At 51.5% G+C, this 17,793-nt stretch overlaps 1 protein-coding gene across 4 annotated transcripts in view; it reads right to left on the reverse strand.

The window, feature by feature from the left end:
* Nucleotides 1-5,575: 5,575 nt before the first annotated feature.
* Nucleotides 5,576-17,793, reverse strand: part of ARHGAP32 (Rho GTPase activating protein 32) — a 97,752-nt gene continuing 85,534 nt past the window's right edge. For all 4 annotated transcript variants that reach the window (XM_051638475.1, XM_051638471.1, XM_051638473.1 and 1 more), the window contains 5 exons: nt 17,185-17,330; nt 15,998-16,072; nt 14,569-15,423; nt 13,036-13,910; nt 5,576-12,186 (listed from right to left, as the gene is read on the reverse strand). In XM_051638475.1, the coding sequence (XP_051494435.1) occupies nt 9,934-12,186; nt 13,036-13,910; nt 14,569-15,423; nt 15,998-16,072; nt 17,185-17,330 (4,204 nt within the window). In that variant the 3' untranslated portion in view covers nt 5,576-9,933. The remainder of the gene's footprint in view (nt 12,187-13,035; nt 13,911-14,568; nt 15,424-15,997; nt 16,073-17,184; nt 17,331-17,793) is intronic.

Genomic DNA, 17,793 nt, shown 5'->3' on the forward strand with positions numbered 1-17,793 from the left:
TTTCCTTAGCTGGGGAGTTGCTGAATTACCAACAAACTTCCACTTTCTCTAGATTGGTGCAACATCACTGGCCAGCACAGCCTGGTGTCCGTGTTTGTGGTGGGATGCTCTCATGTTTTAACTGTGCAGCCATCCCTCCTCAACATCCCTGTCTTCTGCAGTAGAGGTGACAGATCATGCTCCAGTTTTCAGGCTAGATAAAGGGCAAAAGCTGGTAGAGCTTGGATTGGATTCAGAGGAAGGAAAGCAAAGGTGTGAAACAACCAAAACATTTCTTTAAGCGAGGTGATCAAGATCCCCTCTAAAAAAGCAACTAGAAGGAGTCTGAAGGAAAAGATGCTAATAAAGCAAAGAAAACTTGCGAAAGGCAGGCACTGCTCAAGGGCAGAGGGGCAAGGCAGATGCCTTCCCATCCTCAGAAGCAAGGCCTGGGCTGTGGATGTGTTTCTGCTGCCTGCCTGTCTGAAAACCTGGCCCTGTCTGGCATTTTTTTTTCTTTTTTATTCTTGTGCTTGAATTTACAACTTGAAGTGCAGCAGGACGAGGTTTTCCTGGAATGTTACCATGGGTGAGACTGTCTGTCCTAGAAGGTGGGTGTTGATTTGGAGGAGGGGAGGTTTTGACCTGCATGTCTATTGTGGGTTGCTGCACGTATCCCCCTTCCTACTGCACCGAGTCCCTCCGTGCTCCTGCTTTACTCCTGTGTTTCTGTCTGTTACTTTTCTTTGAGTTGTTTGGTGCTTGTGGAGCAGGAATGGTTTTTCCCTAGATGTGTCCTGAGCACATCTTGCTGGGATTTTCTGAGTAGTCTGGGGGCAGAGAGGAGCTGGGGCTGCTGAGGTGCAGAGCCCAAGGGGAAGCCACAAGAACCCTGTGGCAGCCTCCTGGGGGCACACGGAGCACCCCCCTTCCTCCTGGGAACCTGCCAGGTGACTGGTTCTCATTGAAGCCTTCCAGGTCTCTGGTTTTCAAATGTTCATGCAGTTTGAATAATGCATAAAGTTCCAGCACTTGCTGGAGTCAAATATTCTTATTTAGCATCTTAGATCTTTAAAAAATGGATGAAGACTTTTTTCTTCTTCTTGAAAACCCTCTCCTTGCCCTTTGGGCAACCTGTTTCCCTTTCCTAAGCTGTCACACTTTCTGCAGACCTGTCATCTTTCTAAATATACAATTGCTATTAGGCTTAACTGTCCTTTTGTACGAGGATCTCATTCTTTCCTGTTGCCTTTGATATTTAGAAGGGCAATTTTTCTTTGCCCAGAAAGGCAGGATCGTCATTGACTGTGTGTGGCTGCAATGAACACGTTCAGTCGAGCTGTCAGGGGGTGCTGTGCACCCTCCTCTTCTCCTTGTACCCCCTGAGCCACTGGGCTGTGGTGCTGTGTAAATGTTTGAGATAAATGCTGGGCTGCTACATAGTAGAACAGGAATTTCCTGTGTGATTTTGGTGCTTGATGGGCTTGTCTTGTCACAAGTAGGGGACAACTCTTGTCCCTCAGTAATACAATGATCTCCTTGGGCTAGGAGCTGAAGCTGCAGTTGCTGGCAGAGGCTGGTAACTGGGAGCACTTGCAGGGAGGAAAGTCCACGGTGGGAGATGTACAGACTAGGCAGGTTGGACAGCAGCTCTGTGGAGCTGGAGGAAGCCAGTGCTGGCAGGGAGGTCTTTCCAGAGAGGTGATAAGGCAGAGGAGCCTGTCTTGGCTGCCGATTCGCACCATAAAGCACAGACACAAGGTCTGAAGTCAAGGGTGTCTGCCTGGAGGGTGATGATTTACTTTGGCCCACTGGGGCAAGGAGGGACCATGGGCTCTGACCTTTACAGGTCAAGATACTCATGACAGAGTTGAGGCAATTTTAATTTCACTGTGCATTGCATCAAGTCTTCCCCTTCTTGCTACAGGGCAGCCTGCTATTTATTTAATGGATACTCTGCCCAGGTGGCATCTTCACTGTGTGCTCTGTAGAATTAATGATTAGAGAGAGAGGTTTGGGGGAGGGTGTCTAGTTAGGTCCCACCATGGCACAAACCAGTTCCAGCTGCAGAACTGCAGCAGTGCTGTGGTTGCTCAGCAGCAGTGCTGGAGCCTGCAACACCTCATGTTTCCTCAGGACACCCCACCCCTGCCAAATAGCATTAAGACAAGAACTGTTGGTGTTTTTTATTCCTCTTCCTCCAACTGCTCAAGCTGCTGGGATCCAGTGGACACTCACAGAATAGGTGCTGGGCAACGTGCACCCTCAGTGCCTGGTGTACAGCCCAAGGCTTCTCTGGGAGAAGCCCACTGGAACACACGCTGTGGGGAGGCTGAAAGGCAGCTCCTGACCTCCTGCAGCAGTGGGAAGATGGAGCTGGGTGGTAGCAGAGAAGATGAATTGTTTGGGCTTGTGAGATTCCCAAAGTTATAACTTGGCCAAGAGCTGTGCTGTGAGCTTGAGAGCCTTGGTGTGAGTGGTACCCTCAGTGCTGTGCCCCTGAAGTGACCCAGGGACTTTGTCCCACCGTGTGTGTGCACCCAGCTGGCAGAGGGGACTGAAAACCCCTTCAGGAAAGGGAGATGAAGAGATTGCAGAGGAGTAGGTGGATGCTGCTGTGACAGTCCCTGATGCAGAGCTGGCTTACAGCTTCTGAACAGAGAAAGCTAAGGAGCAGGACTGTGCCCTCTCTGCTCTTCCCACAGGAGGTGTGGGAAGGGTGGGGATGGGGCTAGAGCAGGAACCTTGCTCCTGGTGTCCCCAGGAAGTTGAGAGGAGTGGAAAGAACTGCTGCTCCCTCTTCATTTTGGTTGCTGCCACTGGCCCCCACATCATGGATGTTACCTCAGAAGTAGCTGGTCTGGCTTTCCTGGTCTGTGACCCAGGCTGTGGGCAGGGTGCTTTGCCATCTGTGCTGGCCTGGTGTTTGAGGTCCTGGCTGGCTGTTCTTATACCCAGCACTGCTTTCACACCAGGAATGTTAATCCAGGGGATTTGTGTGACCCCCGTGTCCCTCCTTTATTCTCATGCTACTCTGCCAAGCTTCTGCCCAGTCCTGCTGGAGAGGGGCACCAGAAGCCTCCCCGTTTGGAGGCCTTCCTGCCTGCAGGTCCCTTCGAGGGGCAGAAAGATCCAGGCTGTCCTGCTGCCCTGCTTGGACCCGGGGGGAAGGAGCCTGCCTGGAGCAGATGCTCAGCCTCTGATTGATGGGAAGATGTGAAGCCAAATCCTGGCTTGTGCCCAGGTGAGGTTTAACGAGTTGCATCCTAAGTGCTGCTGTTGCTGTGCATGTGTAGCTGGAGAGACTCCTGTATTTGCATAAGCTTTGCTCTGGGAGAGCCTGGACTTCTGCTTGTGGCTGGGGGGTCTTCTAGTTGCAGTGTGATAATTAATCTCAGTAGGGCATCCTGCTGACTGGAGGAACTGAGCAGCCTTGCATCCTCCCAGCTTCTCCAGTATCAGTTGCTGCTTTTGGGTTACTTTTCTAGGGTTGAAGCAAACACTGTAGTGTTCCTCTGGGGCTGGAGTCCTTGAACTGCTGATAGCTCCTCTGAAGAGCAGCAGTGCTCTGCCTAGGTCTGCAGGTTGCTTTTCTGTTTGGATGTTTCAGCATCAGAGGGAAGCCAGTCTTCTCAGGCTGGTGCTGCTTCAGGGGGAGCAGAGCTCCTTAGCAGCCTGGCTGCAAAGCTGCAGGAGCAGCGAGTGCTCAAGAGATCTTTTTAAAAAATGGAAAATAATTTTTAAAACCAACCCTAGATGTCAGAAGTTGGAAACCCGAACAGAAGCTACTAGAAAGGAAAATGATCCTTTGAAATGGTCTAAAAAGTTGGCTTTTAGAGGCAAATGTGGTTTCACAGCGCTACCTGGTGGAGGCACTGCAGAAAAATCAGTTCTGATGTTTTTACCGGTGCTTAGACACAAAAGTTTACACCAGTCCTACCCCCTCCCCATCCCTTCTGGAAGTGAATCTGAGCCCCGAGGCTGCTGCTCGGGATGGGCTGTCAGAGGAGACTGGAGTGTTTTCACCCCTTTTTTTCTTTTTCTGAAATTGGCGGGAGGAGGAATAGGGATGTGCAGTCCAGAAACGCTCCCAGCATTGCCTGTACCCCCTGGGGCCTCTTTGGATGTGCAAACTCCTGTGATCTGAGGTGTGACTAAAGGAAATGCCCCTGCTGGTGGGGAGGGCTCTGGAGGGGCTTTGGGCCAAACCAAGCAGGTGGAATGTCAGCTCTTGGGGGGGGATGCTCCTTGACATGGTGGGTTCAGGTCTGATACTCCCTTACCCACCAAACCTGAGTCTTTGGTGGTAATTTAATAGTTCATAATTGTCCTTTTGACATTTAGCATACAATGTAGAATATTTGTTGAGCTGCCATCAACACTTTAGTTATGAATTTGTCTCTTGGACTTCAGAAGTAAAGAGTTTTGTTTGCTAAGTCATCCTAGTTCTGTGTCCTGCCTTTGCTGGCCTCGAGGACACCAGCAGCCTTAGTGGCATGAACAGATGACTCTTCACCAGGCACATGAAGCAGGGGTGGAAGGGAGCAGGGAGGGTTCACGTGGAGGGTGAAAGCCTGTGGGATTCTTACCAGTCTGGATGCAGCAGCAGTGTCTGTTGCTGCTCAGCAGAGGACAAGCTCAGTGCCTGCTGCCCATCTGGGTGGTAGGAGGTGCTGCTCACACCAAAAATGCAGCAGGGTGCTTGGTCTGCATGGCAGCCTTTGGAAGATCCTGCTGACCTGTCTGTGTTGCTCTGGAGCAGCAGGAATTCCTGGTGCCAAGCAGATGTTAGAGAATGGAAAAGGGGGTGGGTTGCTTGTGGGACCTTTCTTACCAGGACACCAGTATGCATCTGGAGAGGCTGCCTGTGGGCTATGAAGTAGGCCTGGATTGTAAAGTGAGGATGGGGGGATTGGCTGAGACAAAGATCTAAGATGAGCCTGAATATCCAGCAGCCCCTGGATGTACATGGAACCCCAGGGCAGATGGTGCTCCCCAGGCTCAGCACAGAGCCTGGGGTTGGCCTGTCCTCCAAGAAGAGGACAGACTGCTGAGTTGGTTTTATTACTGGCAGCAGTTCTAAAGAGCATAACATTTGCTGGTTGAAAAGACTGCTAAAAGTACATATAAAATTAGCTTCCTTTAATCACCTTTCTGCTGTTAATTAACTATATACAGTATTACCATGGTGCCCAGAATCCCTCCTGGCCAGCTCCAAGGGTCAAGGTGGCCTGAGCCATCTGTCAGTTCTAACTTAATCTGCCCTGTGTCTTCTGTGCAAGTGCCAAACTGTTTCTCCTTGTGCTGTCATGCTGGATGAGAAGAAAGGGACACTAAAAAAGCCCAGGCTAGTTTATTTTTTGTTAGGAAGCAGTCATGGCCACAGGGCAAACGAACAGAGAAGCAGTGGCCTGGGCTTACAGGGAGCAAGTCTGCAATAGCCCTGGCATCTGAATCCAGAGTCACCTCCTCCCTCCTCTTCAGCAACACTGCCAGCACTCCTCCAGGGCATGGCTCTAAATGGGCTTTTCCCAGTTTTTAAATATAATATTAATGAATGAGGCAGAATTAAAAACCACACACAAACACAACAGAATAGTTTTTAACCTGGCTTGATTAATGCTGTCAAGTTGTACATCTGAGTGTGAGCTCAGTGGGACTGTTGCTTTTGTTTAATACCACAAGACACCTCAGTCTGCATTGTTGCATTACAGTACAAATAAAAAACAGAAACAAAACCACATCTGCATCATACAAGGTGAGAAGAATATGAGAATTGTAAATATTTACAGAGAAGGGCAAGTGGGGAAACCACAAAAAATATTTACATAAAAATACATGAGCTTTTCGGCATATACATTTTACACCAGTTCACAAAAAAAGACACTATATAAATTAAAGTGAAGGGAACTCCAAAGGTAACCCAAGACTTTCTGGGATGTTCCTCTCATGCGGCTCAGGGAAAGAAAAATCAAGTCTTCTACAGCAGGAAAATGAACTGCAAAACAACCCTTTTCTCCTCCCTCCCCCCACTGGACAAGGCAAGACCCTGCACACAAAGGTACCGAGGTTTGCTGGAACCCGACCATGCCTTTCAGCACCGGGGATCTGCAGCACAGGCTCTGGGGAAAGAGCTGCATGCCTAAGCTGCCCTTCACTGAAGTCAAGGAGTTTCTCCTCCAGATTTCCTGACACGTAACACATCACTTCAATGCCCTGTCAAGGTCCTGCTGAATGGCAGAGTACCCGGGAGGTTCTGTCCCTTCCTGGGGATAAAGAGGAACAGAATGTTTTCAAGGTGGTTTTGGTTTTGTGTTGCAATTTACTACCACTGTGCAATCCTTACTGACCCCCCCTTCCAGTGATGAGCAGAAATTGAGGATCTGGGGAAGGATGTAGGCACAAAGTTGTGGGTGTTTTGTCATATATGCATATAGATTTCACCTGATAAGACTCTTAAAAAATCAGAAATTAATGCTTTAGTTAAGACTTCATAGGGGCTTGGTCCTCATTACTCAGCTAACACCTGCACTCCCCCTTTGCCAAGGAAGGTCTCCCTTGAGTTGCACCTTCCACTCCAAAGTGGAGCTGGAAACCCAGAGTTGGAGAACCCTGAACTCTTGCATGCAGGAGGGAGGAACTCGGCTGAAAGCTCAGGAAGTGGCAATTCAAGATGCAGATAGCTGTGGCAAGGTAAGGGAATTATTTAGGAACACAGCTGCTTGTCCTCTTGCTAGAGATAAGGTTAGGCAAAAAAATGACTGAATCTGAGCAGAACTGGACTCACAACAGAGCAGCATTTGTGTTGCTGGCCCCTTGCTCTCTCCCATTTCTCTACTGGAACACAAAGAACTGAACTTACCTCCAGATCATCTACCTTACTTAGACATCTGGTGTAACCTTCCCTCCTCATTCTACTGCACAATCTCAGCTATGATTGTTGGAAAGATACAGCTGGATGTTTTCACCTTATCATGAATCAGTCAATGTAGAGCTCTTCCTGAGGACCATCAGATGACCACAGTGCAAGAGCAGAACTGCATAGTTCTCAATATGGCTTTGCCTGGAGGGGATGTGGAATGACTGCTGAATCCTACTAGATGCTGAAGCCATGGGCAGTAGCCACACCAAAAGAAAGGTGCTCATCTGTATTCTTGTCTGGGAAAAGCTGGTGCCTTCACTTGGCTTGGTTTGGTTTTTTGTACTTGTGGCTCAACACTGGTGTACAGAGTTAGTCTGGATTCTGAGAGACCTTCTCAAGGGGAAGGCTGTTCGTAGCAGCCATTGTAGTGTGGGTGTGCACTTCTAGGAGCTCCTTCTGAGAGGTGCTGAAAGCTTTTGTTTCCCAAGGGATGAGGGGGTGCTTAGCACCTGGCACTTGGTACAGTGCAGTGAGCTGAAGAACCCAGGCTCAGGCAGTGGTAGCACAAGACCAGAAGGAACAGAAGTTGTTCAGGGATGGCACTTGATCTCTAGAGGGAGACAGTGGCTTTGAGTAGGAAAATCCAGTGAGGCATTTACAATTAGTGGGAGCTGGTTCAGCCCCCTTGCAGTAGAAGGACAGTCCTGGTTAACATAAGGCCAAAACAGAGGTGAGGATAGTTGCTGTGGGGGGCAGGAGTGGGGAGTTAAGGCTTTCATGGAGAGAGAGGTTTGACCTACAGCTCTCAGTACCTGAATCCCAAATAGCCTGAACCAAACACATCGTCCCTGCTTCCACTGGAGACCTAGGTAGGTAACTGGCAGCTGTGGGGAGACCGTGCTACAGTGGCCAAGGACTGGTCCCAGTCCTGACATGCCTGTGCTCCAGCTGCCCTCCCTGGGCACGCTTGCACCGAGGGACTGGGCAGAGCAGAGCAGGCCCTCAACATGGCTCACCTGGGGACACCTTTGCATATCATGTGTCTTACTTTTTCTTAATAGAAAACACATTCCTTCACCTAACCCCTCTACCTGGTAATTAATCACAAGTACATTGTGGTAACCTGGATCACAGTGCTGCTTTTTTCTCTTTCTTTTTTCCTTCTGTCTGCCAGATTTATTTCCATAACATTTCAGAACAGGTAACTCTTCTAAACAAAATGCTTGAAACAACAACATTGCACAATGAAACGGAACCATAAGGTAGTGTCACTGAAACAGCCCCAGACAAGGCTACAAAAGAAGCAAACACCTAAATACTAGCTAGCTACTAGAAGCAAAGTTTCCTTATGATTTAAAAACCCCCAAATAGCCATGAAAGTTACGTCCAAAAAACCCATGTAAGTTCCCTTGAACTTTCACAGCTGTGTGCTAACTGCAGGACCTCCAGGTTTTTAATAAAACATTAGAGAGTCAAAACAGAAGCTCTTCAACCACATGGAAGAGAAATGGCCTTGGAATTTATTGGTGAACATTTAAAAACTCCTAAATCTCAAGTATTGCTTGCAAGTCCTGTCTAATGAAATGGATGTGCTTCAGTAGGGGGGGGGGTAGGAAGTCCTGGGAAGTCCGAGAGGCTGGAGGATGCAGGCGAGATGCTGCCTGGCTGCTTTTACAATACAGAAAGCTTTTAAATACCTAGGAGCAGGTTATTGGGATAGTACGGAGTGCACTGGCCTTCTGTCCCTACTGCTGACTGAACCCGGGCACGAGCTGCAGCTGTGAGACGGCGGCAACGCAATTCCCAGCGCACGGGCAGCACGGAACTGCTCTGGGTGCCCCTGCCCACACCCCCCGACGGCTGCAGAAAGCCAGGTCCTGTAGACCTTCAGTTTAAGGGCAGGAGGAGCATTCCCTGATCTAAGAGCTGCAAGATCTGGCCCAGGGTAAATAGCTGGCCATGCAGGTAACTTGGCACAGTCGTTCCCAGCTGGTAAGTTGGGCTCCAATTTACAAGCTGGACATAATGCTAAAGAGACTTTTAAATTTTTATAGTATTTTTTTTTCTTTTTGTAGAGACATGATACTGTCTGGCCAGCCACAACATGGTATTAAATTGTCTGGACTGTAGATAGCCTAGCAGTAAAGAGGAGCTGGCATGAAATGGGTGTGCTGTTCCCAACTCTGTGTGTATGGTTTGGTGTGGTTTTGTGTTTTGTTTTCTGCTGGTATGACAAATGCCAACCTGCCCTACTTGGCTTCCAGAGCTGGCCTCTGCTTACAATAGAGAAATCTGAAGTAATTTGAGTTCTTGTAGTCAGAAGCAGCTTGTTAAGCAAACAATTTAGGAAGTGTGTTGTATTTTGAACTTGCTTCAGAGCCTACTCCACAGGCTTGAAGTCAAAACAGGCTCCCACCCACTGCAAAGCAACTGAGGTGGATCCACTCTGCCTAAGCTTTGTCAAGGGAAGAGGCAGGACCTCAGCATTTATCAAGAAGAAAAAGACTTCCCTCCCGCCCAGCTTTTAGCCCACTCTTGCTGCGTAACCTCAAGAGGGGGCAGAACCGTGGTTCTTCCAAGGCATGTCATGGAGCTCCTTTCTTGGAAGCTGGCAGTGGGAAGGGCAACTCATGACACATGGGGCTCACAGGGGGAACAGCTGCATGCACGGTCCATCATGCACAGGACCATGGAGGCGTGGTGAGGAAGCAGTGGTGACTGCCAATGTCAAACCTGGGGAAGAAAAACACTCCATTTTTTCTTCCCTCCCTGCCCCAACAGCATCTTTCAGCTCTGCCTGGCCTCTCTGGCAACATCTGTCTGCCAACAGCCTGCCCTGTCCTTCCAGTTGTCTCAAAACTACATGAAAAAGCTCTATCTCTACTACATAAAAACAGTGAGTGGTGGGCAGGGAGGGCTGGGACTGAAGGTGGGTTTGCTTTGCTCAGCAGGACAGGGTTGGGGTTGGGTTGGGGTTTTTTTGTTTGTTTGTTTTCTTTTTTTTTTTTTTTTTCCGTCACTGAAAAAATAAAACAGTCCACTGTCCAGCAGAGGCTGCTTAGACTCTATCCCTCCTTCCCCCCTACGCCAGCTCACTCAACGTGGACCTCTGTTTCAGGCCTCTGCAAACACAGCTCCGTGGGGAGGAAGGCTCCCTGGCCGAGGGCCGTGGCGTAAGTTCTACTGTGCACGTGGGTAAAACTGGGGGGCACAAAGCTCCCTCCTCCGACATAGCCCCCTCTTTGGTGCTGAGGCATGGTATGGTAATCCTCCAAATTATCGTACTGGGACACCACAGTCATAGTGCTTTGGCGTTTCCCAAGGGTTTGGTAAGGGTAGAGGAGGGCAGAGTCCCTCTCCATGGATTCGGGGTGCTGCATTCTGAGGCTGTGGCTCCGTTCAGGCTTGGGGGGTGGTGCCATGGGGGAGGCAGCGTGTTCCTCCTCTTTATAGCAGTCTCTGGAGTGTTTCTCCATGGATGGGGTCGGCCTGGCTCGAGACCTCTCCAAATCTGGCCTGTCCTCTGCCAGCCTCATCTCCTTGTGGTTCAGCCTCAGGGTGTCCTGGTTTGCTGGGATGTACTTCCCGCCCGAGTGCTGGTACCCGATGGGCTCGGAGGGCTCTGGGCCACCTTTGGGCCTGTAGTCGGGATAAGGGGGCCCGTTCTTGGGCTCGGAAGGCTGCCTATGGCTGGCTTCCTGCTGCAAGTGTGTCCTGTGCTCGTTGGTGCTGCAGCCTGGCTCGTGCAGCTTCCTGCTCCGGACGCTGCTCTGCTTCTGGGGAAGGGACGGCTTCTCCGCCTGCCCGTTCCCGTAGGCCCCGTGGTAGTGGGCTCTGTCCGGCTCCGGCTCGGGGTGCTGCACGTAGTAACGTTCGTCCCCCTCGGGCGTCCCCGCTTTGGCCGGGTACCTCCCCTCCTTCCCTTCCGCCACGGTCAGGAGCCCAGTTTTCCCAGGATCCGATTTGCTGCGCAGGTGAATCACATCCAGCCCCCCCAGCTCCTCAGGCAGCAGCGGGGCCACGTTGTCATACTGGGACATCAGCGGCCCCTTCACCTTCTGGCGCGTGCGGCTCTCCCGGCGGATGGACTGCAGGCGGTACTTCTCCATGTCCTCCAGGTCCCACGACATGTAGACGTGCTTGATGTCCGGGGCGGGAGGCACGTCTCTGCTGACGAAGCTGTGCTCCTTGCCTGCCAGGTGCCCGACGAGGCCGCCCCGAGGGTAGGCGGACAGGCTGGGGTAGCGGTACAGACCTTTGCTCTGCAGCCGGGAGGCGTAGGCTGGGAAGTCCCTGGTGGGCAGGGGGTGGAAGGGCCGGACCCTCACGGTGCTGTAGGGGTCCAGGTCGTAAAAGCCCCCGTCGGCAGTGGTGTAGTAAGAGGATCCGGAAGAGCTGGAGTAAGGGCTGTAGCGGTAATGGACCCGCCCGTTCTCAAAGTAAGGCTGCAGCTGGGTGACGTGGTAGTCGGAGTGGGGCTGGTACGGCTTGTACTGGTAGAGGGGCCGCGGGCAGTAGACGGGCTCGTCGTCCGGAGGTACCTCGGTGCGGGAAATGGGGACGGAGCGGATGGCGGAGGCAGCGGGGGTGGGGACGTGCAGCGACTGGACCCTGCGGATGGTGGGGTAGGGGGGGGCCTCCTCGGCGTAGCTGGCGTTGCGCGGGCCCGTGGGGCTCACCGAGGACACAAACTCCGTCCTGCTGCGAGGCTTGGAGTGGAGAGCGGAGCTGCTCTTCCCCTGGGTGGTGTAGGTGTTGTAGCGAGCGCCCGCAGAAGCGGGGGTCTCGGAGCGAGGGGGGTAGGCTTGGTGCTGGTCGGGCTTGCCGTGGTAGGAGAGGTGGGGAGGAACGCTCTCGGGCCGGTACTGGTGCATGGGAGCCGGCTTGTGGTGCACGTAGCTGTCTGGCCCCGGGGGCTCGGGGATGCTCTCCGGCTTGGGGTGCGGCACGTACACCGACTGCAGGGCAGCGTGCTTGGGTGGGGGAGGTGGTGGCGGCGGCAGCAGCGCTTCCTCCACGGAGGAGGCCAGCATGGGGGAGGCCAGGAAGGCGTGATAGTTGGAGTTGTTGATGGCGTCGGTGTTGTTGGAGTGCATGGCAGCAGCAATCTTGCTCTCCAGCGTTCTCACGGGGGGGACAGGGGGTGTGAAGCTGTAGGAGGAGTGAGTCGGAACAGACTCGGAGCGCAGGTGCAGCGGGGGAGCCCTCGTGGCCTCCCGAGGCTTTTCAAAGTGGCTCTGGTGGCCCGTGGGCACAGAGGAGGAGCAGCGGGTGGTGCAGGTGCTTTCTGGGACAAAACCAGGAGCAGGCTCAGGTGGTTTTTCAGGTGTGGTTGTGCCCCAAACCTACAGGGAAGAAACCAGTAGCAGTTAAAGCGAGCATCTTCCCCCCCATCCTGTAGTTAAAAAATCAGTGTAAGCTTTTTTTCTGTGCCTGGTTTGTGTTTGCTGTGGAGAGCTAGTGCTGCTCGCTGGAGAAGAGATGTCCAGGTCCCCTTTCTCAGCAAGGGCAGCGTGGTGGTGCTTCTGGGAGCATCCAGGACCTGTCAGAAGTGGCACTCCACAAATGTCAAACTGGAGATGGGGAGGAGGTGGCTCTCTCTTTATGGCAACCGGTTAAAACTTTTACACTGCTGCCACAGTGTTCTGCTAGGTGGGTAGTGTACTTGCCTTAATGAAAATGTACCTGGGTTAAAACTTCTCCTGCCCTGCTGAGCAGATGAAGCAGTGATCCAGCAGAGCTCCCTGCCTTACATGTGGCCATGGTGCTCAGAGAGGCTGCAGGTCTGCACGCTCCACAGGCAGCAGGGAGGTTGGATTTCTGAGGGAACGCTCCCGTGTCTAACCTGCAGCAGGAATCTGACCTGCTTTACTAAAGAGGATGTTGGAAGCAGTCAGTGTCAGCCTCAGTGAAGAGTGGATGCCAAAAATCTTACTCGTTCCTGAGCTCTCCTAAACTAGCATTCCCTGCATCAGCAACCCCAGAGGACACTTCTCCTTAGCATCAAGGAGAGCAGGTATATCAGGATGTTCACTGAGGAAACTCTCTGCTGCTTGCTCCTGTATCTGATTTGTGCACAGCTGACCCGTCACCCCTCTGCCTCGTGCCACGAGGCTTTGGCCTGACTCTCCCAGAGCTCAGCCTAGCTGTGCACGGACCCTGCAAGTGTGCCAGGCCTGGGACACCCCACCTACCTGCGTGGAGCCGCTCGGTGCTTTAGCGGCGGCCGCCGGCACCTGTCCCGTGGCTGCCTGGTGCTCGGGCCTCTGCGCCGGGCGCTGCGCTGCGGGAACCGCTGCCTCTGCCGGGGCTGGAGCTGCTGGCAGCCCACAGCTGGGCTCTGCTGGCTGGAGGGTGGTTAGATACGGCACTGCAGCCGGGCTGCCTTTCTCCCCGGCAGTTAGGGCAGGAGGAGACTGAAGTTTGTCATCGGCCGTGCCCGTAGGAACCTGGTGCTTGTCCCCAGACACGCACGCATGGAGGTGGGGTTTATCTACGGACACATCTGCTGCGGGTGGCTCCCAGTCAGGCAGCACACCTGCAGGGTGCTGGGCTGTGTGCTCCCAGTCCCCGGCGTGGCAGGGGAAGGGATCTTTGTCCCCCGCTTCCCCAGGATGGAAGCTGGACTGCTCCTGCTCTGCATCTCTGCTACCAGGCATGTCCCCAGGCATGCCAGTGTGGAGAGGTGGGGCTTCCCGGTTTCCAGGCGCACCGGGCGGGTGGTTCTGCTCCCCAGGTGTGCTGCTACCTTGGAAATCCTGCTCTACTGGTGCACCAGGCTGGAAGTGAAGTCGGTTCTCGGGCAGACCAGTATAGAGGTGGAGCTTGTCTGGAGCACCAGCAGAGAGATGGAGCTTTTCTAGAGCTGTGCCAGCTTCCGTCTCTCCATAATTTGTGCTTTCAGAGGGAGCATCTCCTGGCCTTTTCTGAGCCTGAGCGGACGCTTGCTGCGCGGACTCGGCTAACGCTAGGGCTAGCATGCGCGCCGCGTTTTTCGGAGGAGGAGGAGGGATAAGAGACACAGAACTGACGGGAACAGGATCCTGGGGGGAGTCGAGGGCAACTGCTCCTAATGGGGGGAAAATTGAGAGAGAGAGTGACTTTATGTTACCCAATAAGGTGAGTGACCTAACCTTAACGACTACTATAAAAAAATAGATGCTTTCCACACTTTCACAGTGGCAGCTCCTTCTGATGTGAAACGCTATCTTCTGTCTCACATGCAAAAGCTGCTCAGTAGCACAGCAGTTCATCACAAAAAAGGAAGAAAACACAAGAGATTGTCTTAAAGGCTCCTCTTGCATTTCTAGAGAGGTAGGAAGTAGGTAGCAGAGAATGAGATACCCTTACACAATTTTGATCATAAGGTTCTAGGCGAAAAGGTCCCTTCTTCGAGTGTTGGCAGATTTTTATTTTTTTTTTAAAAAGAAAAGTCTTAGATGGTCTATTGGCTGAAATGATTTGGAAGGACATGCTAGAGATTCTCAAGTATGACAGGATGGGGAAAAAAAAGTGGTATACAAAGTATTATGGAAAATTATCCAAGATTTGTGTGATGAAGGGAGAAGGCAGAGGTTAAGACCTTACTGATCTGCACAGCCCTGCAAGACACTTGTGATCAGAACTGACGGGCAATCCCCTCTCCTACAAGGCACGCAGAGGAGGACGTTTTTGAGAGCAGGTCCCATTTGGAACTTAAAGAAAGAATGGAGGAAAATGCACTGTACCTGGCTGTGTGTGTCCAGTGGGTACAGTCTTATTCTGACTGCTTGACATTGGTCTCTCCCCTTCTTCTGGCAACTCTGGTTTGCCAGCAGCCAGCAGCTGGGCATGCTGCCGCTCTTGGTGGGCTCCTTCCCCTGCTTCTGATTCACTGTTTTTCAGGGGCAAGGACATCTGGGTTGGGGACCTGTTTGTGATTTCGGTGATGCCGATCCCTTTGCTCCAGCTGGAAGCAGAGGAGTTTCTGGATGTGATGGACACTCCTCCAATCCCTTCTGACATGCGGCTGGGCAGCGCAAAGGAGACGGGTTCTGATGCAGTCAGTGGTGGAGATTTGATGGGCTTCCTCCCCAGCTTGGGTGAGAAGGTTGGGGGTTTGCAGGCCTTCTCCTCAGTTGGGCTCAGGTCCAGGGTAAAGAAGGGACTCATCTTCTCTTGGAAAGGGGAAACTGGCTCAGAGCTCGTGGCACTGCCTGGTGTCTGGGACTGGCTGCCTGACTCTAGATCCTTCTTGAGTAGGCTTGGCTTCTCCTTGTTTATGCCAACTGACTCCAGCAGGGAGGTGCTGCTATCCAGGCACTCGGACTCTGCTTGGGGTGGGCTGCACTGAAAAGACATGGGGTCAAAATCCAGGCTAGCGACGCCGATATCCGGCGGGCTCAGGTCAACGTCCTCAGCAGATCGAGGAGAAATCAGGGCAGGAACATGGATCAGCCCCTCGTCCCCGTCGCTGTCCTCGTGGGGAAGGTTGTCGTAAGAATTGCAGCGGTTGATGTTTCCCAGGAGCTCTCCGTTGAAGGAAGCAGAGAGCGCGTCGCTGCTGGACCTTGGTCTCCTGGGTCGGAACAGTTTAGGTTCACCTAGGAATGAGCAGACATGTTGGGGTTAGTGTCAAAATCTTCCTGGCCAGGAGGTGATGGTTTGGTCTTGGTTTGACACTAGCGTTAAGACAGCGTGCAACGTGCTCACCTGCTGAACTTTAAACACAGAAATGATGCAGTTAGCAGGAAATGTTTATTATGCTTGCTGAAACTCCTTTACAGCAGTTGTGAGGTCTGATTTAGTCTGAAACTAAACTGAGTGCAGAAGCAAAACTAGTGTAAGTGTGCACTAGACCTAAGGCTGTCTCAGACAGCATGTTCCTTCCCCATGGCATCTTTTCTGCCTCAGCATAGAAAGGGGAGCTGGCAAGGAATGGCCATAAGTAGTGCTGGCTATACAAAAGCAAGAGATTTGATTAATTTACCCAAGAAGGAAAACAAAGACATGAAGAGCATTTCTCTGTGACACCCATCTGTGCTGGGCAGCAGTAAGCTCCTCCAGTAATCAGCAACTCCAGCTTTTACTGGAGGGGTGGAAGATCTGCCAGTCATTAATGTCAAACTGCCTTTCTGAAGCCCCAGCCCTTCACAGCACAAGCAGAGTTTGTCTTACCATCCACAGCGTGCAGAGAGGTCAGTGACTCCTCACTTTTAGCTGAGCGCAGGGTCCCGCTGTCTCCTCGCCCCCCTGAGGAAATGCAGCAAAGAGTGGAAAGCTGAATTACAGAAGTGGATGAAATTTGGCTTGGTAAGTGTGGCAGGAAAACCACAAACGTGTTTCTAGCAACAGCTCTGCTGTCCTGAGAGGAACAGTTGTGATTTTTGGTTTGGGGTTGGGTTTTGTTTTGGTTTTACTTTCTTAGAGAAAACCTTTATCCTGCTCCACTGTTAATGTGCTTTGCTGTCTATGACAAACACTGCCCTGTCCTGCAGGGAGCCTGGCCTGCTGGGGTCCCTTTAACCCCTGGTTCTGCACTACCAGGCAGTGACAAGAGAGGGAATCAACTCTTCATACTAATTTTACAGACTGCGGGAAAATCACCTTCTAAAATGGTAACTGCTGCAGGTGACAGGTTGGGAAAAACTCCCCACATCGTCCTGTTACAGCCACTGTCTGGATGCACCTGTACAGCAACCAAAACCCCTTAAAAATGGGGAAGAAAAGAACATTTACACAACTTGTTTTATGAGCACTGAACGCACACAGCATTTATACAATGTGTTCATTTTACTGAAGACTACAAAGGTTGTAATTTGAAAATGGCACCAGAGAGAAGACAAGACTAAAGTCCTTACTGGCCCACTTTTGAGGGATTTGGGGTGTATTTTACTGCAAAAACATTGTTGCTATTTTTAAATTTGGAATGTGATGGTGATATATATATATATGGAGAGGGCTGAGAATTCAGTCTGCATTGGATATGGCTACAAAAGGCTGTTGGCTGCTCTAGTTACCCCAGTGCAGCTTCCAGGGTGAACGTGTTTGTGGAAAAGTGCCTTTACCTATTTTGTCTTCAGAGAGCAGCAAAGGGAGCCAGAAGTGTATTCTGATTTCATAGTAAGAGTGTCAGAAGGAATTATTCTGAGACTCATGACAGTGGTGCCCATACAGTGTCTTTCAAAAGCTACTCTGAGAAAAGTGTTAAGAGGGGTGTGCTCTAGGAGGTTCAGGATCCATTTAGGAAAGACTGAAGGTGTTATGCATGGCTTGGACGCTAGAAGGAGATAAAAGCCCAGTGAGACATGAATTGTGCGTTGCTGAAAACCCAGGTTTTTTGGAATTTGGATTTGCACCCTCACCTGCCAGGGCTATGGCTTTCATTTCTGAGGGCTCGCTGGGGTTGCGCTGCAGTTTGCGTTTGGAGACGGACGATGATTTTCCCAGGTTGAAGAAGGAACGCCAGCTGCCCACTGGTGATTTCTTCATCTTGCTGGGTGGCCTTTTTCTGGAGTGAGAAAACAGAGCAAATTGTTGGAGGGGAGAAGCTGATTTAGTTCCTGTTACGAGCTGGTTGTTATTAGCATGCTGGTGTCTGCTGAAACAAAGCTTAGAAACTCAGTCTTTTAAATAGCTGAGCATGTTTTCGTTCTTATACCTCAGCCCTGAAGTCTTGTTGGGTAAAAAAGCAGGTGCCCTGCAGGTGAGCAAAGGCTCCACACCTGCACAGGATGGTGTCTATTTAGCTGGTAGACGCACCAGTTCTCCGAGGAACGGTGCAGCCACACAAGGTATTCACATGCTGTAAAATCCCATTTGCCTCCTCCCACATTTACTGTCCTCGTGGCACCATGTCTGTCCAACTGCTCCAGCTCCTGGATTTGTTACAGGCACTTAGTCCTGAAATCTGGAAAACCCCCATGTTTCCAGGTGTTCACTCTGTGTACATTTTCCTGGGCATGACTAGCACA

The sequence above is a fragment of the Apus apus genome, chromosome 22 (assembly GCF_020740795.1).
Source record: "Apus apus isolate bApuApu2 chromosome 22, bApuApu2.pri.cur, whole genome shotgun sequence".
Taxonomy (NCBI): domain Eukaryota; kingdom Metazoa; phylum Chordata; class Aves; order Apodiformes; family Apodidae; genus Apus; species Apus apus.